General features: G+C 42.2%; 1 protein-coding gene and 1 pseudogene across 3 annotated transcripts in view; both read left to right on the top strand.

Moving 5' to 3' along the window:
* Positions 1–20,704, top strand: part of LOC147605832 (phospholipase SGR2-like) — a 160,845-nt pseudogene extending 140,141 nt beyond the window's left edge. The window contains exons 12-18 of the transcript XR_015265049.1: positions 11,480–11,562; positions 11,652–11,745; positions 11,834–11,896; positions 19,893–19,932; positions 20,035–20,138; positions 20,217–20,263; positions 20,347–20,704. The product of XR_015265049.1 is annotated as a phospholipase SGR2-like (transcript). The remainder of the gene's footprint in view (positions 1–11,479; positions 11,563–11,651; positions 11,746–11,833; positions 11,897–19,892; positions 19,933–20,034; positions 20,139–20,216; positions 20,264–20,346) is intronic.
* A 98-nt stretch (positions 20,705–20,802) lies between these two features.
* Positions 20,803–24,156, top strand: LOC147605831 (syntaxin-71-like). 2 transcript variants are annotated; one of them, XM_086792436.1, is made up of 3 exons: positions 20,803–21,375; positions 21,459–21,584; positions 23,938–24,156. In XM_086792436.1, the coding sequence occupies exons 1-2, from the start codon at positions 21,322–21,324 to the stop codon at positions 21,579–21,581; spliced, it is 177 nt and encodes a 58-aa protein (XP_086648562.1). In that variant the 5' UTR covers positions 20,803–21,321; the 3' UTR covers positions 21,582–21,584; positions 23,938–24,156. The 2 variants fall into 2 exon arrangements, with proteins under 2 accessions (XP_086648562.1, XP_086648563.1); XM_086792437.1 differs by having other exon boundaries at positions 23,935–24,156.
* Positions 24,157–26,706: the final 2,550 nt, after the last annotated feature.

Below are 26,706 nucleotides of genomic sequence, written 5' to 3'. Positions count from 1 at the left end.
TATGTGGTGTAGGGGGTAGATATACATGAATTGACCCTCAGAAAGCTCGAGGGTCCCGGGGTGAATACATCCATAATAATGGTGGGATCAACATATCAAGTAGTGTTTTGTTGTACTAGTGCTAAGTCCCCTTGGGCTAGTTCCTCACTATTGTATTGGCATAATGAGAGTGTTCGTGGAGCAAAAAATAGGGAGAAAGTTTGTTGAGGGGCCTGAGTGAGCTTACTGTAGGTATCATCTTCCTCAAGCATGGTGGGTTCTACTTGCGGTTGCAGAGCTGTTGTTTGTTGAAGGGCAGTGAGCTGGGATTCTTGAGCTTGCAGAGCTTGTGCAATATTTAACTCCCTTTGGTGGCGAGCTTCTTGGTGTTGGAGATTTTAGAGGAAGAGGCTATTCTTTTCGTGCTGCAGGACTCCCATCTCCGCTTGTATACCTATTATCACTGCATGGGCATCCATAATCTGTTCATTGAGATGAGAAATGACTTACTGGTGGCTAGCCGACATATTCACCCTTTCGGCTTGGAGATCTTGCAGTGTCTTTTTCAGGTCCTCAATCTGTATGTCGTAGTTGGCATAGCTACTTTCATATATATCCTTGGCTTGTGCGAGCTGCCCTTCTACTGCTCACTTCTCTTGTAAATTCACCCTCTCCCTCCTTGTTGGCTCTTATCTACAGGTTTGCCACCACATTGTGCAACAAAATGGGAATTGCAGGCACATCATTTGTAGAGGCATGGCAAGTGGGGAAGGATGCAACAGCGGAACAACCCCTTGTACTTAGATTCCCTGATAATACATCACGGACAGGGTTTCTCAAAAAGAGAGTAACCCTTCGGGGCTCCAAAATCTACTTGGGAGATGAATTGATGCAGATACAAGCTGAACACCACAAAACAAGTTTAACAGAAACAGAGTACGAAGGGCTTTGTGTGAATATATGCTCTTATGTGTGCGTGTGTGTGTGTGGAGTGTGTGTGTGAGAGCATATCTTGATACAGAGTTCTACACCCACTATTGGGCACTGATGACGTTAGTAGGGATGTCGTAGTATCTAGTCCATACTATGCATAATGGAGTTGATAGTTATATAGTCTTGTGGATTCACTACCATGAGTATTATGAGATCCCTGCCCCCTTTGCGCATCGAACTCTGGGGTGCTGGCAGCGGAAGTAGCAACCTTGCGCATGGGGCAAAGCTTCCCACTCGGGGCCTCGCTCACGAATGTCCGGACAAAAGACTAATCTCTCGGTTTTTCCAAAACCGAACTCGGAAAAAACTTCCCTCCCTCAGAAAGCATAGGCGATTCCTCCATAAATATCTTCTAACGTAGTCAAGAGCCTTAACTATCCTTTGTATTCCAACCAGATCAAGGGAGCAACTTGCACTTGGTTCATAGAGACCAACGCTTTTTTCCCCATCAAAAGAGGCACAACCGTTGATTCTTTTTCATAGAACAAGGATTATCCTGTGACTTACTTCAACTATCGTAACTTGAACAGAATTGAATTTTATTATAGAAATCCATCGATCCAGCCTAACCCCATCCAATCCCATGGGTTAGCCAACCGCCCAACCACTATATTGATAGGATCCATTATAAATGGTTATGTTTTGTCCCGAGTACCAGGGAAAAGAGTTCCCAGGTCTCCTAGCCGGCTCTCATGCAAAAATTAAATAGACACACCACCTACGTACCCAATATGAAATTGCCTTTTCTCTGATTCAACTATTTTTAAAACAAAATTGTAATAAAACCGCAGTGTTTCCATCATATTCCTCAGTACTCCATTTTTGGGTCCAATTTTCAACTTTTCCACTTTCCAACCATAAAATCCAAATTTCAGTCATTCCTTCCTGAGTGTACCTATGGCATCATCGGCAACCAGAACTCTCACCACCTGCTCACTCAGGGGCCTTTTCAATAGTTCCTAGCCCATAGTACCCAGGAGTATAATCTCATAAAATCCATATGGACTCTCCATTCAAGATCAGCTAGATCAACCAACAAGATCCATGTAAAAGAGCCATGAACTCATCTGTTGAAGACCAGCAAGGCCAATCAACAAGATCCATGCCCATGTTTTGAAAACAACTCCAACTCATTTTTCTTCCTCGTCGAACGCGTGGGTATCCTAGGCGACCTAGAGCTCGAGCACCGTATGTTCAGCACCCTCTAGGCTCCTTCACAGGTGACCTAGCGCTTCACTCATAGCCCGCTTCCTTGGCCCCTCATCCATCGTACCGGAAGCTCACTATTTTAACCGAACCAAGGCTGGTCAAGACCTCGGCCGACCTTGACACGCGAGACGTCCTTCTTTGACTCTCCGTCAGTTGTTGCAACATTTTCCACTTAAGTTCCCACGACCTCATTCCACAAGATAATCAAAATGCTTCCCTCAACATTCTTGACGTGAAACAATCCTTAAAAAACAAGTCTCATATGCAAATACAGTTTCCAAACAAAATTCCTATCTTTCCATATCATTCCATCATTTCACATGATTCCTCGTCATTTCTCATTACTTCACATCATTTCTCATCATTCTTATCATTCGACGTTATTCGACATCATTCCACCTTATTTCTACATTCGTTCACATCATCCCACATCAATTCCACATTTGTTCACATCATCCCACATTATTTCCACATTCATTTACATCAACCACATCATTCCCATTCATTCACATCATCCCACATCATTCCCATGTTTATTCACATCATCCCACATTCATTCACATCAACCACATCATTCCCACATTCCTTTACATCATCCCACATCAATCCCACATTCATTCACATCAACCCACATCATTCCCACATTTATTCACATCATCATACATCATTTCCACATTCATTCACATCATCCCACATCATTTTCACATTCATTCACATCACTCCACATCAATCCACATCATTTCCCATCAATCCACATCACTTCACATCATTCCTCACATCAATCCACATCAATCCACACATCCCACATATCACTTCTCATCACTCTTTATCATTCCACACATCCCACACATCACTTCTCATCACTCTACTTCATTCCACACACATTTCACACATCACTTCACATCATTTCACACATCATTACACATCACTTCTCATCACTCCACATCAACTAGGTTAAAAGTACAGTTACTCTTCTTTTTTATACTGACAGAACTTTTTAAGTCTCGGCCATTACTTGGCTCAGTTAAGGACAACTTTTTTCCCGACTCAATTCAATTAAGTTTAAATTGTTCTCTTTTTGACCCTCGGTCTCTTTTCAAGAATTCCAGATTCCTTTCCCAGGGAATTTAGGAATAAATCAGTCCACAAGTATTTACATTCATCCAACTAAGTATGTGTCTGGTCTGTTCCTGGGAAATCCTTTTCCCGTTCAGAGTGTACTTAAGATTCTATTTCTCGAGATTCTAGACGTATACTTCAATCTTCCAAAGTTAAATATGTTCATGATTCCTCTTTTTGATTAAAATTTATCCATGTTTTTCCGATGCATTTCTATCAATATTTGCACATTCTTTTTTCAATATTCCCCAAAATGAATTATCATGGAAATCCCTCTTTTAGTATAAAACATTTACGTACCCAAACTAATTCGTTTTTATCTAAATGAATTATATTCATAATCATTTTCATAATTCTCATAAATTGAATGAATCTAGAAAATTTGTGTATAACCTTCTTTATTTTTCTGGTAAATGAATAATGCTCAAAACTCCACTTTTAGCATAAAATCTATTATGCATAAATTCATTCTCTAATGATATAAATTTTTCCATAGCTTTTTCACATTTTCTATGAAATAATAATACTCAAAATTTTACTTTTAATATAAAAATTATTTATGCATAAATCTCATTTTCTAATGATAAAGATTTTACCATAACTTTTTCATATTTTCTATGAAATGAGAATGCTTTAAATTTTACTTTTAGCATAAAAATTAATTATGTATAAAATTTATTTTTTTAATGATAAAAATTTTGCAATAGTTTCTCCGCATTTTCTATGAAATGAGAATACTTAAAATTACACTTTTAGAATAAAATTTATTATGCATAAACCTTCATTTTCTAATAATAAAATTTTGCCATAATTTCTGCACATTTTCTATGAATTGAGAATGGTTAAAATTTTACTTTTAATAAAAAGATTAGTTTATGCATAAACCTAAGCTTAAACATAAACATTAATTCATCATAAATCAAGAAAAGCATGGTTTTAAGAGAAAACCCATAAAATAAAATGCTTTCCAAGCATGAGAGAGGTTAGGAAGAAGATTAACAATAAAAAGAGAGCATAAACTTCATTGTTTAGGCTTACCCTTGGTTTGCTTGATTCTTTACCTTGCAAAAGTTGTGTAGCCTCCAAGAAAAGGCTTGGCCACCAAGAGGAAGGGTAATCTCTAAGAGAAGAAGAGGTTTAGTGAAGCTCCAAAGCTTCACAATGGAGGGCCAATGAAGAGGGATAAAAGAACTACACTAGCATAGAGTTACTCTAAGATGAAAATACAATAGGTGAGGGAGGCCACCAACCAAGTCCAACTAGAATCCAGAGGTTTCTAGCTTCAGTTTGATCCAATTCGGATAAGTTTTGGACCAGTTAGGCTCACTTTTCTGATCTAGTTTAAAAGAGGAGAGAGGAGAGATGAAAAACCTCATTCTTTTAATTAAAAAATTAGAGTAATCATGAGGATTCTAGGCGCCTCCTTCATGAGCTCCACTCACCCTCCTAAGGTGCCAAAATTTTATTTTTTTACTAATAAATCTCTATTTTTTTACTATTAAGTCTGGTACTAGTCAACTCTTCATCTTATGTGAGAATTTACTCCTTTTTGGAAGTCTTGCATTTTTCTTATTCCAACACTCGGATTAACCCTATTGGCCCTTTAGAACACTCTTTGAACCTAATTTTCTGAAAATGGGTATCCTTAGGCTAAGGTGTCTAATGCACATATTCAATTAATTTCTAATGCATATTAGAAAACTCTTTTTAAACTTCTGTTTCAGGGGAATTCATCTTAAATAAAAGGGATAACTTTATATCCAAAAATATCTTTAAATTGTATTACCTCTCTCTTGGCCAAAAACAAGGGAAAACAATATTTTCTTGTATTTTGAAATAGAGGATGATTACAGGAGACTGAGAAGAGAACTTATACATCTTTTTGGGGCTAAGGAGGAACCTTACATCCATTCTGAAGTGGGGGAATGATTACAAGAGACTGAGGGGGAGATTCTTATATCTTTACATCTCAAAAGCTGGAGAGAGGAATCTTACAAGTATATAACATGCACGTTCCTAAAAGGTGAATTTGGACATGTTCTTGGATTCATCTAGGTATATATATATATATATATATATATATATATATATATATATATATATGGCCCAAGTCATTGAAGCACGGAAGGCAGGCAAATGGGCGGTTTATCGCGATGGCAAAATCATCATCACAGATAAATGACCCACATGACGGTGCGAGGTCTATGGGACAAAGGATACACTCATAGTAGCTATGTGGAACTGCAAGGGGATATTGCGGTCTGACCTGGGAGGCTTCATGGAGACATACAGCGGGAGGCAACTGTTTTCCTATATCGAGACTTACATACCACCCCCCTTGCCAATGGCACCACCCAGGTCCCCCGGCCAGCAAGAGCTTTGCTCTTCACGATGGCTTATGTCACAAGGGCCCTACATAAGCTTAAGAATGGGAAGGCTAGGAACCATGAGGATCTCTGAGCTGAACACATCATACATGCACAATGATCTGGAAGATCAATCGATTACATACACCGTTTATCTTCTTGGTAACCTGAAAAGGTCCATAGTAAGCTTGGGTTCCTTGTGCTCCTTAGCTTTAGACTTTCTAAGTCTAAAGCTAAGGTCCATAGTAAGCTTGGGTTCCTTGTGCTCCTTAGCTTTAGACTTTCTAAGTCTTGCTTTTTCAAATCGCAATAAGACCCAATCCCCTTCTTCAAAAGTGACCTTCCTGCTATGCTTATCTGCAGCTTTCTTTTGCTTGGCTTGAGATGTCTCAATAGCCCTTCGAACCTGTGCTGCAAAGTTGTATCCAAATCTTAAACAAACTCGTCCGCATGGAAGATCTCTTCCTTGGTCTTTAGAATAGGCAACAACAATGGTTTGCCATAAATAATCTCAAAAGGAGCTTTGCCTTTCAAAGAGTGAACAGTGTTGTTGTAGGTAAACTCAACCAATGGCAAGTACTTCTCCCATTGATCCTTTACTTCGAGAGCATAACACTTTAGAATATCCATATAGTGAGGTTTGCAATCTCACTTTGTCCATCTGTTTGCGGATGATAAGCCGAAGAGAAATTCAGCTTTGTCCCCATGTTGTCAGAAAGTGCTCTCCAAAAGAAACTAGTAGTCCGAGGATCTCTATCCCCTGCAATGGATTTGGGTAATCCATGATGCTTGAAAATCTGTTGAATAAACAATCTTGCCATATGATCTGTGTGGATGGTCTTCTTCATAGGAATGAAGTGGGCTTGCTTACTGAATCTGTCGATAATAATCCATATTCCATCATTCCCAAATCTTGACTTTGGCAATCCAAAGATGAAGTCCATAGTAATACTTTTCCGTGGAATATTGGGAATTGGCAAAGGTTGCAATAATCCTACGGTTTTTTGTTGATCAAACTTGACCTTCTAACAAACCAAACATCTCAAACATATTGATCAATGTCCCTTCTCAAGCTAGGCCAATAGAAATAACTCTCCAAAGCCTCAATTGTTGTCATGATACCTCTATTCCATATAAGGTGGGGTATGGCATTCTTCCATTACCTTTGGCCTCAAATCCTTAGTCACACATAAACGAGTTTGCATCATAAGGAACCCTTCTTTAATGACATAAGATGTCATCAAGTCTACATTCTGCAACTTGTTCCAAGTGTCCTTGAAATCTTCATCTGTAGCATAAAGATCTTTCATCATAGTGAAGTCCAAATGATATCCCTTAGAAACTGCATGGGTCATGGGTCTTCGAGATAGAACATGTGCTACTTTGTTGTCTTTACCATGGGTATGCATAATCTGAAAATGAAATTTTTCAACTTTGGTCCACCGAAATCCCACGGCTTTCTTTGTTAAATCATGTAGTGGACTTGCTACCATGGCAAACCACTTGATGAACTTCGTGTAGTAAGAGCATAAGCCAAGGAAACTTCAAACTGCATGCACACTAGTCAACTCTGGCCATTCCATAAGGGCTTGATGGAAATGCACACACCAGGGCCAGAGTTGCTTGGGAAACCATTATCAGGCCTAAGCAGGAAGGGGGATTAAATATCATTGACCCTACGGTGCAATGTAAGGCTTTGCGCTGTAAGCTTGTTGTTAGGGGCTTTCTTCCAGGCACTGAGCCGTGGAAGGACTTTCTCATGCAGCAGATCACGAAGTGTGTCCCTGTTCGCGGAGGTGACTAGACTCTCAGCTCACGCTTTATTTTTTCTGATGCAGTTTACCGCTCCCCTTCGTCCCCCCTAGTTAGGTCCCTCCTACGGGCCTAGGACTGCCTGAGGAGTTTTTTGGTACACATCCCCCTGCGTTCAACAGAGGAAGCTAATCTGCAGCCCATTCTGTGGAATGATTTGATCTTAGATGTGTATGGTAGGCCTCTTGGGGCAGCTATGCATATTCTTTGGGCTGGTCGGGAGACCCTATGCCCCATAGTGCTGGCTTGGAAGAGGCTTCACAGCCTCACTGAGGTGCAGAGATTGGATTTCACGCAGCATTTGAGAGGCTCTAGCCGGAGGATTGCATAGATTGATGCAGCCATTCCCAACCACTGGATTACTGGAAGGTCGTCATCATTCTTGGTTTGGTGGGTCCTGCCATATAAACTGCTTGCATAAGCTTTGGTTGCAATCCATTCACAAACTTACGCATTTCGATCAATGATGGGATGGGAGTATAGGAGGTAAATTTCAATGAGACGGCTAAAAAATTATTAAGGTATGTTGACACATTCTCGTTGGCCTTTTGCTTTACCTCATCCCATTCCTTCTGTACATCTGCCTCAAAGTTTGCGGGAAGGAACTTCTTGTTGAACATGGTTTTGAAATCAGTCCATGATGTAGGTGCGGTCCCATCTTGTACCACTTTTAGCCACCAATTCAACACGGCATCTTTTAAATGCATACGGACTATGCGGAGTTTGTACTTTTCGGAGAAGTTCTCGCCTCCAAAGGCGGCATCAAACTGTTTGATGAAAGATAGGGCTTTCTTAGTGTCCCACTTTCCATAGAAGGCATCAAACTTCACGCTTCACTCCCCCGGCTTAAAGTCCACTTTGCCAGTTGAAGGCTCCTTTGCCTCCTTCTTCTTTGCTAAGCCCGAAGAATCTGCATCTGATAGAGCGGGTCTAGGGGCAACTTCTTTATGTCCTCCATGAGTAATGGTTAGGGTAGCTTTGGATTCCTCTCCAATGGTAACCCCTTTAGCTCGTAAGTATGCTTTGGTGCTTTCACACCTTCGGCTAGTCTTTGATAAAGACTTCAAACATTTGAGCTTGTCTGTAATCTTGTTCCTTCTTGGCTCTCCAAGCTAGGAACTCTTTATCTTGAAGATAATGTCTAAACTTTTAAAAATCTCGATATTCTATTGATGTCATGGCTGTAGTCTCATGAGAGATAGATTGGTAGCCTTGGTTTCGTCCTAAAAGTTCTGTGTTGGCTTCCTAGTTGTTCCCTACTTGAGGCCCTTGCTCTCCCTCAACTCTTGACATGATTCTGTCACCCCAGAAAAGATTTATTCAAGAGAAATCCTTTCTGTGATACCATTGTAAGCCCAACGGAGCGTGCAGAGACAGATTCAACCACGTGTCCAAAAGATATAGATAGAAAGAGAGAGAACGGGAAGAGGGAGATGGATATAGGGGTTTCACATTGTAACACCACGCTGAGCGAGGAACAGGCCCCGCCCCTTTTTCAGGAATTTATTTCAAGAACAATCCATCAAGACCAATACAACAAATGAATACAATATTAAACAAGAGTGCCAATGTCGAGGCACAAGATATCTGATGCCGAGCTCACCATGAGGATGACCCACAAGTGTCACACACCGGGCTAGTACCAATATCCAATGTTTGAATCAAGTCAGATGCTCTCAGATGCCCACAAGTGTCTCACTCCCAAAACCGGACAAAGAGAATCCCAAAAGACACACACCAAGGTGGTAGATGTGGATAGGATAGGAAGAGATGGCGGCTCTCTATAGGCGGCAGCAGTACCCTGTGGGCAGCGGTTAGCTGGGAGGGAGAGGCAAGACAGGTGCCGATAGGCAGAAAGAAAGGTGGCGGTGGCAGTGGCGGCGGCAGCAGGAGCGCAAACCTGGCGAATAGGCGGCAGTTGAGCTGAGCTCTGGCAGCGGAGGCGCCGGCGGAGCTGGGCTCTAGGCGGCGGCGGGACTAGGCTCTGAGCGGCGAAAACGCCGGCAGAAGCGACTGTGCTGGGCTCTGGGCGGCGGAAACACTGGCAAAGTGGTGGTGGCAGTTCTGCAACGGCGACAGTGGCGGCGCTACAGGCAGGGCAAAGGTTGAGGGTGGAGAAGGAGATACTGATGATGAAGATGATGATTAAACCTTCAAAGATGAATCTCCCAGGATGGCTCTCCCAAAAATTTGATGATTCCCCAAGAGGGTACAAGCTTCTTATATACTTGATGGGGGTCCTTGCTTTTGCCATGCTTTGCTTTTGCTTTATCTTTTTTCTTTTGCTTTTTCTCTTTTAAATATTATTATTAAATATAGCCAAAGTTCTTGATTTGTGCTTTTACAGCTTCAAGGCCTTGCTCTTTGGCCCTGGAGGTGCTCTTTGGAAAAGTGGCCTTTAGCTTTTCCAGATCGATGTCCTCTTTCCAATGGTGCCCTCAGCTCTCTGTCAACATAGTTTTACTTTTTTCTTTTTCTTGCTTTTTGACCAAGACTGGTACTTTTTCCTGGCCAGCTTAAGGATCCCTATTCCCATGTGTCCATCAACCTGTCCAGTTGTCCGGGCATGAATTCCATCATGTGAAAAGAGTTCGGAGGGCCAAATAGTCACAGGTAATGATGTATGGGACATCTTTTTGGGACCCAAATTTGGAAGAGGATTGGCGCGGAGGGTGGAGAGAGTGCAGGTTACGATGCTTTCACGCATGATCAGGAGTAAGCCATCAATGCCACTAAAGAACTAACCCCAATGCAACTCAAAGAAAAGCCTACAAAATGAGTAGCTTGCAAAGAAGGAAAGTGGGCAGTCTACCAGCAAGCAGAGCCCTCATTGAAGATTTTTGCAAACCCAAACCAAAACCCAATGTGAATTGAGTTGAGATGAATGTATTTGATGCTTGGCATCGTATCTTTATTAGATGATGATTTTTAGGATTTTTGATATTTTTCTTTTGTTGGCCCAGATATTTGGCGTAAGACCTTCGTGGTCTTTGTATTGTGTATGTGGTCTCATAGGCAATTTTGGACTTTAGGAGGCCGAGCCATGATGTACCTAGACAGAGGACCCTGACAGATTTCTTCGGCACCAGCAGCCCACACACCTCTTGATACCTCCTCCATTGGGCCATTAGGGCACCGACCACACTCCCAGGGAGTCACCACTGATAGAGCAGTTATATTATGTCGTGCCCGTTGGCCCCGCCCACCAGGATCCCGACCGCGGCATCCTCACCATCGCCAGATCAGAGCCATTATTTGCTCAGCATCGGAGGCGCCTACCTCGCTTCTAGGACCTCTCCATTCTAGACAGCCCCATGGCGGAGATACTTGATCTAAGGAGAGGGCAACACTTCAACTGATCAGCATACATGGATCTACCTGATATACATTTTTCAGTATTTTCCAGTATTTTCTACTCAGTATCATCTCGGAGTCTTACAGTTCTGTTCTTAAAACTGTAGGACAATCAGTTTATTGTACTTTTTAGTCTCATTTAGTTGTTCTCTTTGATGAGACACCAACTTCAGATGTACTCTCAGTTTTGGTCTCATAGGCCACTGTGGCCTCTTAGAGACGTTAATATATCATTTCATTTCATTTCTCTCTCAGTTTTGGTCTCATAGGCCTATGGCCTCTTAGAGACGTTAATATATCATTTCATTTCACTCCTTATACGCAAGGGAATCTCCTTTTCTCCTGTACATTGTAACTCTTGGTGTAGAATTTACTATTTACCCTTCAACCTTTTTGTGTGGAATTCAAATGTATCATATTTGATTTGCTATTGTGACTTGAAGCTTCTTTTTCCCTTGCTTGCTGTTCTTCTTTTTATCCACTTGATTTAAAAGGTTTAATTCCTGAAGAGATGTATGTTTGCTATTACATAAAATAAAAACACCATCTTTTCTAGTCTAAGCAAGTCTTAACTTAATCCATAGTCAGGACTGAATCTATGGCTTCACTTTGACTCGAGGGCATGTTTGAGGAGGGCATTGGGCTAGGTGGATCAACTACTGGGGTTTTCAGCAACAGGGAACAAGGAGAAGGGAGCACAGTTTGAGAAATCCACTAGTAGCATGGACAAGTAGGATCGGGTAGCGAGGAGATGGAAGCAAGGAAGAAAGTGAGACATGCAATTCGTTTTTTGATGTGTGGATGATTGGAATAATGCAGGATTGAGCCTCTTGTTTGTAAGGAGTATCTGTACAGGCAGCCTGTCTTTGTGCCCTACCATAAGGGGGGGAGGCGTCTACACATTGGTATGCAGGTAAGTTTCATGATCACATTACTGCAATATCTTCTAGATTTTTGTTTGATTGTTTGAGGTTTGGGTTTTAAGATAGGTTGCAATGCAGGAATTCAGAAAAGATTTGACTGCTCGATCCAAAGCTTTTGTCCACTCAATGACAGTGGTTGGGGTAAGAAAATTGATCAGTCGTGGGAAGGTGGTTATTTTTTCTGTTTTATAGCTTTTTAAAAAAACCATATGTCAAACCATTAATTGCATATACAAGTTTTTTATTCAGTATTTTATAATAACTTAATGGTCAAAGCCTGTAACTTAATGTTGTCAGACTCCCGAGGTAAGAGTAGTTCATTGTCTTCCACAGGCATGATCTTCAACCTCTACCTTTTACAGCCCTCCATAGCTTGTGCAAAAGACTGTGGCCCCATCTTTCTGAGATTGACACGTAAATTCTATTTCCTCATGGAAGGAATGTAAAGCATGCAGATGCTTGTGTAACCCCTCTGATGTGTGTGACTGCTACATAATGTGCAGATAAGAGAATAGGAAATGGAATCTGTATCATTGAAGCTATTACTGCAGAGAATATCAAGCAGTGCTTGCTCATTCTTCACCAATAACTTGTGTCTTGCGTCTAATGTCATGTCTATAATCTATATTTGTTTGACGTGCATGTAGATGATGATGGCATATTTCGTCTGCTTTGGGCGTAAGGCTTTAAACTCCTTGTCATACCATCCATTCTGTCTTGGAGGTTTCATTCCTTATGGGTCTTCTGGGTGGATGTGGATGATGATGGCAGACATCATCTGCTTTGGGTGAAAGGCCTTCCATTCCTTGTCATGCCAGCCATTCTATTTGCTGGATTACAATGTGTTTGGGTGACTGCTAGTCTACCGCACTATGGTTTCTACCAGAGGCCGGTTTCATCATAAGTGTCAGCTCGTGTTGAGCTTGACATCTTAACAACTTCCACTTCATTGCTCCTCTCTTGCTAGAATATTTGTTGTTCCTATCAACCTCATCCCACCACTTCGAAGCCATGCTGCTTGGAAACGGATAGTGACTAGTACTTAATCCTCACTGTACAAGGTAGGTGGCTAGGCCCTTGGTAGCTGCTAGCTAGCCTTGCTGCCCTAGGTAGTAGGGTGTGAGGCTCGAGCAACAGCTGAATGTCAACACACGCGATGAGGTACAATCAGCTAGCACAGGTGATGAGAAGCAACCAGCTAGCACAGGCGATGAGCTGCTCACTCGAGTCCTCAACTCGCATGCGGCAATGGATGCCGGTGGATGGTCGCATAGAGACAACGGCACGCTACTCAAAAGACCCGCGTTTTTTTTTTGTGGCCGTCGTTTTCTGTCCACAAACATAGCACCCCCCAAAACAGCACATAAGTGGTTTTGGAACGTTTCACCTAGTCGTTCCACAAATCCAAACGTTCCTGGGCGTTTCGGAATTTCTTCTTGCAGGGAACATCGTTCCCACGTTCCAAGAGTGCAGAATGGCGTTGCTGGGTAATTTTGAACTCAACCCCTCCCCAACAGGATCGCCAGAATATGCTACATCGCAACTAAACTGAGTGCCAGTAAAGAAGTACAAAAATAGAACAAACAAGACTACTTTTTCATTTCTCAAATGAGTGGGAGAATCCCCTTTTTATACATTTTCATGGCACCAAGGCCCTCTACAATCTCTTTGCATATGGGATAACTCATACACTCTCTTCTCATTACTTTCCTGCTTTCACACGAGAATGGGAAGCCTACCCTGCAACATGTACAACTTAACCAAGGTATCCCATGCATCCTTAGGTGTGGCTGCATCCTAGATATGGCTGATCATAGCATCCGATACCTTAAGAGACTACTACATCACTTTGTTGGCTTTCTCATGCCAAGCCTTAAAAAGGTTTGCGCCTGTTGAGGAGTGACATTCTCTTCCGGAAGCTTCAACTCCTTATTACCTGAAATAAACTCCCAATATTCTTTTCCCATGAGGAAGTTTCTCTTCCCAAACTTCCATGCTTGAAAGTTATTCTTATCAAGCTTCTTGCTCACAGTCTGGGATAGGCTGTCAGACATGATTACTGGCAACAACTTACCAAAGAATGTTTGCAAAAACTTCTACACTTACAGGAACCTGCAATCTCCAACACATTCACCTCTATTAGCCATTCACATAAACATAAATCCACCACCAACTCAAATTCTCTTCATATAATGTCCTGCAACTAAATTTATGCCGTTGTCACCAATTTAGTCTCTTCAACAGTCTTGACCAGTGTTTCACACACTGATTGGAGCCAAGGTGTGAACAGGGATTTTCCACATAAGAAAGCTGAAGCATTGATTGGCAAAGTTTGGCCTGAAAGATGGCTACAGAACATGAGCAGTATGGGATTTTTATCAATAAAGTGACTTATAACATTTATAAGTTGGTGTGTTCCCACATCGTTAAAGATAGGTTGGACATATTATTATTTTGGGCATGGAGAGGTGGACAAAAGGAGGCACCTAGAGCAAACTTGGGCTATAAGCGTGGGAAAAGCACATAAGTTGATATTTTTGGGGCTGGTTGTCACTTTTGGCAGAAAGGGGAAAAAGCACTCTACTTTTGGGGTGGTCGACTCTATAAAAGCGTGGAGGAGCTTGAGGCGTGATCATCTCTCCTCGCCGGCAGCAACATGTTCTCTCTCTCTCTCTCTTGAACGCTGGCCGTAAAGTAGGGGTTCTTCAAGCGCTTTCCTCTCACTCTTGTGCGCTGGCCATACAGTTCTACAGTAGCAGTGTTCTCTTGTGTGCTGGCCATACAGCATCAGCATGCTTGCTTTCCCTGAGTGTTGGCCATACAGCAGTATCTTCAAGCGCTTCTTCTCTCTCTGATTCGCTAACCATACAGGTGGGCAGCAGCGTCTTCACCTCTCCTGATTTGCTGACCGTACGGCAGCAGTAGGTCATTCTCTCTCATCTAGTGGTACAGCAGGTACAGCTACTGGCCATACAGTGCTGGTCGTACAACAGTTTTTCTCTCCTCTGAGCCCTACTGGCGATATAGTTCTGGTCATACAGCAGGTTACTCTCTCTCTTTTATGCGTTGGTCGTACAGTACAACAGTATCCGCCTGGCGTGTTCTCTCTCCTGGGTGTTGGTTGTGCAGCAAGTTACTCTCTCTCTTTTATGTGGTGGCTGTACAGTACAACAGCATCCACCTGGCGTGTTCTCTCTCTTGGGTGCTGGTCATACAACAGGAAAGCACTTTTCTCTCTACATCATTCCCTTCTAGCCACTCTTCTCGGGCTGTTTTTGGGAGGAATCTGGGACAGTTTTGAGAGCTTCTCTGGAGCTGATTTGAGGCTCCGTTTTGGGGGCTGTTTTGGCACGGAGTTCAGGGCTAGATTTGGCACAGTACTAGGCTGTTGTTTCGAGGCTGATTTGTACGAGTTTATGGTGTTGATTGGTACCTAGATCTTTGAGAAAGTGTTTTGTGAGATTTGTGGAAAATCCGGTGTAGGATTGCACCCGCACCTTGGTCTGTTTGTAACAGTTTATTCTTTGATTAAAGAAGTTCCTATGGGGGGCCAGCCATTCCGGCTCAGTGTTGTGTTCTCTTGGTGATTGTGTATGGTTCTTCCACTGCATCCTAAAGTTTGTTTCACTATTGTGCTATCTGTCGATGTCCCGAGTGTTTCGGGGTTTTGTTTCACTGGACTCGATTGGTTTCATTGGTATTATAGCACAGCTTCTTGCAAACATACAATTTCTAACTTGCAAACATACAATTTTTATATGCAACCTGCAACACAACAATATATTATGTGACTCCTACAACGGTACTTTAGCATAACCCGTATGTCACCAGATCTAGCCAGAGTACATGTACATACACCCAATATCAACAATACATGTGCAAATACTGTCTACAATGGACAAGACCCAAAGTTGCGAGGAACACAAGGAGAGGATTAAAACTCTTGAGCACATGGTGAAGCAATACATCAAGATCATAGATGCACAATTTGACCATCATAACTCTTTGACGAGGCAGCTTCGTCAAGAGCTTCAAGAAAAGGATGCAAATTTGAAGATGTACCATGAAGACCCTCATGTGAGGACATTTATGGAAAGCAAAAGGATTATGGAGTCCAATGCTATAGATGTTTTCCTAGACTTGGCATCAATGTTGGAAATATGAATCTCAGGAAGTTAACTTTTGACTATCTTCTTCAAGAAGAAGATATTGTCCTTGACGCATGGGGCAAGTATCAAGTAAAGCCGGATCTGGGGTTGGCTAAACCTCATCAGTCATTGGTTGTTGAGGAAGCTTCCAGATATTCTTCCCGAAAGAGAAAGATGGCTCCTATTCTGGAATTGCCTATTGTTTGAGGTGGAGACAGGCATTCTTTTAGGGAGGTGATGGCTCAAAAGATGCCTCAATAGGAGCACAACAAACGGAAGATACAAGCTCCTCTGCTGGAAGATGAACCAACGGGTTGTTGTACCAAGCGCGATTACTTTGGGAGCCAGTGTTCTTGCCACAAAAAGAATGAAATTTTGGAGGAGATTCAGACAATATTCTAATGTTGTGAATTTTGGTTTTCTCCTCCATATTTATGGGATCTTGTCCCATAAATTTTGATTGTACATAAATATATTGGCAATAGGCTTTTTATTGAGATAAGTATTTATGTTTAATGCTTTTCTTTTGCCAATATTTGGAATTTTGTACATGTTGAACTCCCTTGCTGACACAAGTGGAGGTTGTTTCTCATGTCTATCTTGAGATGTGTTTCAAGAAAATTTGTTTTTCTAAAAGGCGTTTTTGGAAACCATTGTGATGTTGGAAAAGGCTTTTCTATGCTTTTGATGAATAGTTTATGCTGTTGGTCTTGTGTATTGGAGGCTCCTAGCAGAATGGGATGCTAGAATTGTCACCTATACAAGGATCTCATATGCAGAGTATTCTAGTGGTATGGGACGCCATATATGCGGTTAAAAAACTATGAATTATTTATTAGTAACATGGACTAGCTGATTTTAGACTATGAGTTTTTTTTATGCCAACATGGCAGGTATTCTGAACTTATATGGTTGGTCAAAGATATGCAGGGCTGTCCTTGACAACAGTTTGCCGATTGAGCTTCCCTGGCTTTTGTGAACATGTGCTTGTTTTGGTGGCTTTGCAGAGAAGGACTTTCTCACATCGATCATGCCATGGCACATCCCTTTTGCATGTATATGGATGGATCCCTAGGAAGGACACCGGTGTGAGCCCACTGACATGTCAACAGGAGTTTATGCCTTTTGCAGGTATGTGGATGGATCCCAAGAAGGACTTTGGTGTGAGCTCACTGACATGGCAAGATCACATGTATGGCCTATGGAGCCTAACATGACAGTACATTTATGGAGCATGTGTGGCTTATGGAGCCTGACATGACACTTCATGTATGGCTTATGAAGCCTGACATGACAGAGCATGTGTGGTTTATGGAGCCTGGCATGACAGTACATGTATGGCGTATGGAGCCTAACATGGTGTGTTTCTCTTTTTGTGCATGTGTGGCATATGTTGCATGACATGACAGTACATGTATGGCAGATATAGCCTAACATGGTGTGTTTTTCTTATAGTACATGTATGGCAAATGCAACCTGACATGAGTATTCTATGGTTACAGTGGATATGGAATTATGGTTTTAATAATCAGATTATGGTAGTCCATCTACAATACTTGAAGGGTATTTTTCCACTCATACCAGGCTTATACAATTGCGGACAACTGTCTTATAAGACAGAGGAGATGTCACCAATTTGGTCCCTTCACCAATCTTGACCAGTGTTTCACACACTAATTGGAGCCAAGGTGTGAACGGGGATTACCCATGGAAGAAAGCTGAAGCATTCACTGGCAAAGTTTGGCGTGAAAGATGGCTACAAAACATTAGTATGGGATTTTTATCAATAAAGTGACTTATAACGTTTATAAGTTGGTGTGTTCCCACATCGTTAAAGACAGGTTGGACATATTATTATTTTGGGCATGGACAGGTGAACAAAAGGAGGCGCCTAGAGAAAACTTGGGCTATAAGCCTGGGAAAAGCACATAAGTTGATATTTTTGGGGCTGGTTGTCACTTTTAGCAGAAAGGGAAAAAAGCACATCTACTTTTGGGCTGGTCGGCTCTATAAAAGCGTGGAGGAGCTTGAGGCCTGATCATCTGTCCTCGGCACAGCAGCATCATGTTCTCTCTCTTGAACGTTGGTCGTACAGCAAGTGTTCTTTAGGCGCTTTCCTCTCTCTCTTGTGCGCTTGCCGTACAGTTCTACAACAACAGTGTTCTCGTGTGTGCTGGCCGTACGGCATCAGCATGCTCGCTTTCCGTGAGCGCTGCTTCTCACTCTGATTCGCTGGCCGTACAGGTGGGCAGCAGCCTCTTCACATCTCCTGATTTGCTGACCGTACAGCAGATCCTTCTCTCTCATCTGGCTGTACAGTAGGTACAGCCTACTGGCCATACAGTGCTGGTCGTACAGCAGTTTCTCTCTCCTCTGAGCCTTACTGGCAGTACAGTTATGGCCGTACATTTCTGGTCGTACAGCAGGTTACTCTCTCTCTTTTATGCGCTGGCCATACAGCACAACAGCATCCGCCTGGTGTGGGTGCTGGTCATACAACAGGACAGCACTTTTCTCTCTCTTCACCACTCCCTTCTGGCCACTCTTTTGGGGCTGTTTTTGGGAGGAATCTAGGACAGTTTTGAGAGCTCTTTGGGGCTGATTTGAGGCTCCATTTGATTTGTATTGGTTTATGGTGTTGATTGGTACCCAGATCTTTGAGCAAGTGTTTGCTGAGCTTTACGGAAAATCCAGTGTAGGATTGCACCCACATCTTGGTCTGTTTGTAACAGTTTATTCTTTGAATAAAGAAGTTCCTTTGGGGGGGGGGGGGGGGGGGGGGGGGGCGTTCTGGCTCAATGTTGTGTTCTTTTGGTGATTGTGTATGGTTCTTCCACTGCATCCTAAAGTTTGTTTCAGTATTGTGCCGTGTGTCGGTTTCCCGAGTGTTTCGGGGTTTGGTTTCATTGGACTGGACTTGATACAGCCGCAACTATGGAGCAATTGTATATGAGCCATTCACATAAACATACATCCACCAACAACTTGCACATCTTAGATTCTCTTCCGAGAATGTCCTGCAACTATGCACCGAATCAGAAATTGGACATACACATTCAAAATCGACACTTTCATCACAGAGTGCCTGCAGAAAACTTGCAGAGCCAAAATGGAGTCCGAGATGGCCTCGAACCAAATTCTGAAATCACCCAGGTCTTACGGATCTTTTCCACACAATATACTGCCCTGTGCTTCATGGTGAAGGGCGGCTCAAGATGTCTCAGTGCACCTTACTATTGTGCAAACCTGTTGCTCTCTTGACTAGTAGCCACCTCCAAAGATTTGCTTCCAAGTCGAAGGGAAAGAAACGGAGTTACTCTTACCCGTGTACCACTTTGCTTGCCTCTTGAGCTGTTCATGAGAACCGGGGTTCTAATACCATGAGAAGAATGCAAGGGAGAGGGTGAGCTTGAGCTCTTTGCAAGCACACACACACACACACAAGAGTAGACAAGACACAAGAGATGGCTGAATTTTTTTCTATTATCTTCTCTTCTCTACAACCATGACATAAGAGTACATTCTATAAAGGAAAGTACTCTCCTACTAAAACGTACAAAGGTCGTCCATAGTGTGAACACGACTACGTGACGTGGTGCTATAATTATGTCATAACTCCAATGAACCAAAGTGGCTGTCACATAGTCTATATACCACTAGCGGCATATCACCCATAATCTCACCAACCATGCCAGTGACGTAAGTGCGGAGTTGTCATCATAGGGTGTCACCCATATCCACACTAGTTGAGCTCAATATCTCAACACCTTCCTATTTTTATCAATTTTCGGTTTCTTGTTGGGGTCCCTAGGTGTCGTACAATTGTTTTATCCTCTTCTCTGGGATGTAAGGAGGGAGGGATATGCTGGTGAAATTACTTACACTTGAGTTTCTTCTTTATATTATATCCCACCAGTGGTGCACATTTTTATGTCATTTTATGACAACTTATTGATAAAAAAAATGTGTGATGAATCTCCTTTGGGTAGGAACGAGCAGTGAAAGTGTTCTCAGCATCAGCAGAGAAAGGTGGGTGGTAACAAACTCTTTCAATCGTTTCAAAAAATTTATAGATATGTGAGCATGTAGACCCCTTATTTCCAAGTTGTTCTTTGCAAACCAAAAACACAGATGACAGGAATGATGTGCAAGCACCAAAGGAGAGAAGTTATGGATCATCGATTATCGAGAAGTTAACCAGAGACCCGGATGGACGGATTGACTTCATGCTACAGGTGATGACCTTGATCACAATCTGGGTGGCACTTGGTGCCTCTAGGGTGTATAATCTCTCAATTTTACATCATTTGCAGGATGCAACCTTTGAGCATCAATACCTTCAAGCAATCAGCTCTCACACGTAAGCTACGCTGACATTTTATTTGAATTCTGAGAAGGTGCATATACGTCAACTTACTCATCTTGTGCTTGCCTTGTATGCAGAGCCTATTGGCAAGATGCTGACACGGCGCTATTTATTATCAAGAATCTTTATCGTGATATTCCTGAAGAAAACCCCGAGCTCAAGGCTGGAGTAGTCTCGGAAATTATAGAAGATTCTATGTCCCTTGAGGCAGCTCCCTTCTTAAACCAGAACAGCATAGCTGATGAAGAGGTGGCATTCACATTCTCCATTTAGGAAAATGTGATATCTGATGCAAATAAGAGAATTGGTGGATTGTCACGTGCCAAAATGTGATCTTTTCAGAAGTGTCAATTGTAATATTTTCCATGTGAACAGTCTATTTATGTGATCAATATGTATAATGTGTATAGTTAATTTGTTATCATGTCTTGTATTTTCATGGACTCTGCACATGCGTAAGAGAGATGGCACACGTTATCTATAATATATAAAGGACCGTCAACTTATGTGTCCATGTGTTGAAAGAATAGAATTTAGAACACTTTTCAATAAATAAAAAAATAAAAAATGTGAAAGACAACCTTTGGATTCTCCAGGCTCCACAGCTTGGAGGCATTCTTCCACAGCGTCTTGCCTTCTTGGCTCACTACTCTCTCCACTTCGCTTCTGTGCACCAAACTTCCCCCATCAGATCCTCAGCCCCACTTGCCATTCCTCCACGATGTACTTGGCGTCAAGCTATTGGTCGAAGAGGTACGGTTGTTGGCCTGCAGAGATGGCTTCGATGGTGGAGTTCCAACCACAATGGGTCAGGAAGCCACCCACGGAGGGGTGGGAGAGCACGCGATGCATGAGCGGTTCTTGGTGGTTTCCAGGAACTCGGGTGGCATTGCAGAGGCATCTTGCAGGAGGTCTGGGCGGAATGCCCAAAGGAACCTCTGCCCACTCGCTTCAAGGCCAGCAAGCACCTCCTTGAATTGCTGCTTGGAGAGGAGGCTGATGCTGCCGAAGGAGATGTAGAGAACGGATCGGAGCGGTTGCTGGCCAAGCCAATGCAGGCAGTGGTCCTCTTCCCTCCACAGGCTGAGATCGCCGCCTGCACTCAGGTTCTCAACCTTACACACATCAATGTCCACCGTTGTTATCTCGCAAGAAAGCGGATTGATTGGTTTTCTGGTGGCGTTTGCAGAAAGCCGACGCCGCTGCAATCGAGAAGAACAGGGCTGTCACCGCCACTCTCAACGCGGAGATCCGGTGGGCCAAGGCTGAACTGTGGAACGAACTCCCGAAACTCCAGAAACTAGCGCAATGAAAGGTAGATTTTTGTACTCTTCTCAGGAGAACTGTTTTTTGATCGAGTCAGAAAGTACATTCGTGCATACGCTATGGGCGAATTTCTCCTCTCTCTCTCTCCCTCCCTCTTTAGCGCAAAGCTGCAAATCTTCTCTCTCCTCTCTCTTCTGTTTTCCACCCAGGGCTTTGGCGTTGCCAACCCTTTGCTAGCCTTAACACCTTTATATCATTTAAAATCTTTAATCTTTAAAGCGTTTATTTCTGCGAAACGAATAGGGGGCGAGAGAGAGAGAGAGAGAGAGAGAGAGAGAGGGATTCATGTGACTCCCTGGGAGCATGGTCGGTGCCCTAATGGCCCAATGGAGGAGGTATCAGGAGGTGTGTGGGCTGGGTTGCTAGTGTTGGTGCCGAAGAAATCTGTCAAGGTCCTCTGTCTAGGTACATCATGGCTCGGTCTCCTGTCTGCCAAGAGGGTCTCTCTGTGTCTCCTGAGCTCAAGTAGGAACGATCCCAGGCATCTCTGATCCTCAAACTCCATGACCCTGCGTAACGGCCTAAAACCCTCTCGGAAGAGTTAGTGGTATCTCCCTCAGATCTCATAATAGATTGTACATGTGCAAATGTAGTGCTCCTCTGTCTCTGCCTCCTGGTAGCATAGCTAACAAATGCGGTCATCCAAGATCTGATGCACATCGCCCTGTCTCAATCTGCAATTGGTGTGATGAGGTCTAGATCTTTCCAATGGCACAACGTATCCCATGTGATAGGTGTACATCCATGTACGCCAGGCGGGTGATAAAATCATCTGGTGACGTGTGTAGAAAATGGCTCTTGTAATGAGTCATTTTCGTGCCCAAGGGCTCAAGGAGACTAGTCCAGGTCCTCTCTGTGTCCACTCTGATGATATCCATCTTGATCACGCGGTTTTTCTCTGAGCAGGTGAGATCCAAAAATGGACAATCCAGACTGTACTGAAAGGGTGGTAGTGCCTCTATCCGCAAACCATGTAGGTCAAACCATGATTCATCTGAGAGTACCAGCAATGAGTATCTCCATCCTCTACCAACTGGATGGATGAGGTCAATGCCAATCGGGAGTACCTCTACTGAGGGAGCTCCAATAGCCGTTGTAAAAAGGTAACTGCTTGGAATAGGGCCTCGGTCGCTATTGGTGCGGCACCTAGCTCCGCCCGAACAATCTCATGTGGTACTGATGATTTGCTTCGAATCATGCGGGCAATCGTCATAATCAGTGGTCTCTCCATTTGCCTCCATCCCTCATCCGTCCCTCTCTGAGATCTGTGATGTATGCTGGGCCCCCAAATTGGAGCTCCGTGTACAGGAGGGTTGGTGTGACAAGCGTATCAAATAGCCACAATTTGGTGCGCGGCTCCTAAAACTGTATGTGCACACTGCCTCTCAAGTGCCCTCAAGGCTGCATGCCCTCGAGCTAATCTAGTTGCCGTTGCCTCCTTCAGGGAGAAACGCGGTCCTGTGAAAGTAACTCCCAAGTAGACATATGACCTAACGTACTCAACCAGCTCCCCTCGAAAAGTGAACTGAGGCTCTGATCTCGTCACCCATGCTTGTGTGGTGTTAAACACCATAACCTTGGTTTTCCCAAGGTTCACTATCAGATCTCTATCGTCACAGAAAGCCTGTAATGCATCCAGGTGTCTCTGTAATCCCTCCGGAGAGTCTGAGATTAGAACGATATCATCAGCATATAACAAGATGGGTATCAACACCCCTTCCAGGCATGCCCCTGGGCCTCCCAATTTGTCTACATAATCGGAGACCACATCAATGTACAGTCCAAAGAGGGTGGGCGATAGCGGGCATCCCTGCTTCACCCCTATCGTGCTAGTTGGAGCTTGGACTCTGCCTGTCACAAACTCATACAAAGCATATATCCCCCGCTGCATATCCTCAGGTACCTCAATGTCATGCAATCTGTGCATAAGCCTGGCACATGGTACGGTATCGAAGGCTTTGCGGAAGTCCACAAAGCAGTAGTATATCCTTCTCTTCTGTGCCTTGCCCTCTTCAATAAGTGCCCTTCGGAGACGGGCTAATCCACTAGTGTATAATAATGTGTAGTTAATTTGTCATTAGATTTTATGTTTTCATGGACTCTCTCTCTCTCTCTCTCTCTCTCTCTCTCTCTCTCTCCCCGTGCACATGCATATAAGCGCCATCAGTATGTTGAGCTGCTTTTTGCTTGCTTCAAACCTCCCAACTTTTTGTTGGCTCATGTAAGTTGACTGGCCTTTGAGTTTTACATTGTCATGTATTTATATGGCTTTTCTATGGTCAATAAGTTTATTACATTGTCACATCTGTAAACAAAAAGGGTTCATATGGCATCCCCAGCAGTGTACCAAGTTGGTGAGGAATCGCAGTCCCAAGCAGGAGGTTGCAAGTCCAATTTTCACTGCAGCTGGTGGTGGACGTGCTTGATGTAACATAAAAATCCCACTAAAAAGGGTTTATATGACAACAAGAAAAGGTGTATGTTATTATCATCAAAGGTGCAACTTCAATTTCACCTGTTATAATTTGGGATTATAAATTCTTATTTGTTTAGCTAGTGTAACAATGCATGCTTGCTGTAAAATTGTTCAAAACTCTAAACATCAAAAAGCTTCCATATAAATGCAGATGTGATTTTAAGGGACTTGAGATTTATTTAATATATTTTTTTCTCATTGCCAAATGAACGTAATTTTCAATGAGTTAAAAATATTTTATGTTGATTTATAGTACACTGTGGATTGATTGTCACATGAGCAAATGATAAGAGAACATTGGGGAGATTTATGGTGTATTTAATATGTATTTGAATCAGGAAAGATACACACAGCCTTCTTTAATTTACACCAAGGGGTCCCTTAGGAATGATCATTATGCATTTTTTTTGTCTTAAACAGAGTGTAAAAGTTGAAGCATGTTAAATTCTAATCGAGCTTAGCAACATCCTAGAGAGGATAATGATAATAGAGCATATGGTTTACACATGTAGCACCTTGTAAACCATGTTTTTTTAAACTTAATATACTATAGTCTTTTTCAATGGCAAATTTCTTAATGGAAAGGACACTCAATATCATATTTATATTAAGCTGCCTCACATAAAGATATAATAATGTATGCTTTAAGCAATCAATCCAAGGTATTAATTGGTGGTCATAAGTATAAGATCCATAACACTCTAGCATAAAATGATCACATCATGTCTCATCTTGATTGTTTGCTCACAATCGTGACCATTGTTGGCATTGTGACAAGAACCGTTTTTCTCCTCCTCATCATCATCCTTAACATCATATCACCACCACTTCACTATCCATATCATGTATCATGTATGTTGTGAACATGTGTCACTATTATCATACCTATTCTTGGTTTTTTTTTAAATACCATGATGTGTTGTGGACATGAGTATCATTATTATCATACTCATTGCCACTTTATATGTTGTTGATGCAATTGCATCACTTTTTGTTTATGCTCATTATTCGCATCCAGAATAACATATTGGCCATTCTTTAGTTGAAGTACCACTTTACCAATGATTCATCATTCAAGGGAAGCTTCAACTTCATGCCATGTGTTTTTACATGAGCTAAGCCCCTCTTAACCAACCAGTTCAAGTCATATATCAAGGTGATTGTAGCCATCTCTAACTCATCAAGATGCTACCACTTGAGTCTAACATTGGCCCCCCATCCTCATGGTTTTGCAGGCTAAAAATGAAACCAGAGAATTCTTCGTTTAGAGGATATGCATACATTTATTGTACGTTTGGGAATCATACATCCTCAATCCATTTATTGTAAGTTTGGGGATCCAACATACTTGAGCCCGCACCCATGTCAACGCCAACACTTCCATGCATGCATGTTTTGACTACTTTGTTAATGTCACCTGTCTATTGCTACCATTCCCTTCTAACCATTGCCACGACCACTGAATAAGAGAGCATGGTTGAGCAAGTAGATATTTAGGAAAGCACTATTGCATTGATATTGAAATTACACTTCGTAGATTTCAAAGAAGCGACATACAATCCAATAACAACACTTGTAAAATCTCAAAGAATTTTAAAGTATTTGAGATATACCTATGTACAAATTATTTAGTTCGTTCTTTGAGACAACCAAAAGTATACATTTTCTCAAACAGGTTTTGTTTTTCACCTCATTTCTCACTTTTCTTCTTATTAGTGTAATCATAAGTGTACGTACATTGGTCATGTTCATTTATCATGTCCGTGATTACACAATGTATAGGGATGTATTCACATGCATCAAGAGGATTTACAAGAACCTTAGACCATGTGTTTGGATCTCAATGTAGACTATTCTTATGACTAGTTGCACTATAGGTATCAATGTGCAAACTTTCTAAATGTATGTATCTTTTTGGCAAACAAAAATGACAATAATTTGCAACCTATACACTCCCCTTTGTCCCTCCCTCCCTCCCTCCCTCCCACACACACAAAAAGTGTAACAAGGTGGACATGTGTAGAGATCTAAATAAGGTAGACAACATTTGAGTGCGACAAGTTAACTTTTTGAGCTGCTCTTTTTTTTTATCAAAAAGATGACTCACTATATTAAAGATTTGTGAATTTTTTTTCCACAAAAGGCATTTCACCATATTGAAAGCTTATGATATCTTGAGAACGATTTTGGAGCTTATTATTTACACATGATCCCATTACAACACACTAGACCAAATGTAACCACTACTTGATTGTATAAAGAGACAATGCAAGCTTCAAAAAAAAATCCATGCCCATGCACACACATGAGCCTTATCTCTCAAGATTTTATTCTCAAACTCTCTCCATGTGTATCTCACTCCATCTCTATGGGTGGGTGGGTGTTGGGAAAGGGAAAGGAGGGTGGGTGTAAGACGTCCTCAAATGCAATTGTATGTTTATTCTAGTTCTTTAATCTAGTCCAAAAAGGCTTCAACCACAAAATTTGGTCAAGGTTTTAAAATGTTTTCCACTTGGCAAGTTGAGGTTGCTCAAGCATAATTTATAATAATCTTTTGTTTGAGCAAAGTTGTAGTGTGTCTCTTGTTAATCTACATTTGATGCATCATTTATGACCTTTGTATCCCTTTCTTTAG

This window comes from Cibotium barometz, chromosome 58, assembly GCF_041138505.1.
Source record: "Cibotium barometz isolate CiBa-2024 chromosome 58, ASM4113850v1, whole genome shotgun sequence".
In the NCBI taxonomy this organism is placed as follows: Eukaryota; Viridiplantae; Streptophyta; class Polypodiopsida; order Cyatheales; family Cibotiaceae; genus Cibotium; species Cibotium barometz.
Note: the sequence above shows the minus strand (reverse complement) of the source record. Positions and strands in the feature narration are given on the sequence as shown.

What these genes read in the sequence shown, in the direction of transcription:
- LOC147605831 (XM_086792436.1), top strand. Translation starts at nt 21,322, where the DNA reads ATGCAGGCAGTGGTCCTCTTCCCTCCACAGGCTGAGATCGCCGCCTGC. An exon ending in AGATCGCCGCCTGCACTCAG is followed by an intron (nt 21,376 to 21,458) that starts GTTCTCAACCTT and finishes TGGCGTTTGCAG; the next exon opens with AAAGCCGACGCCGCTGCAAT.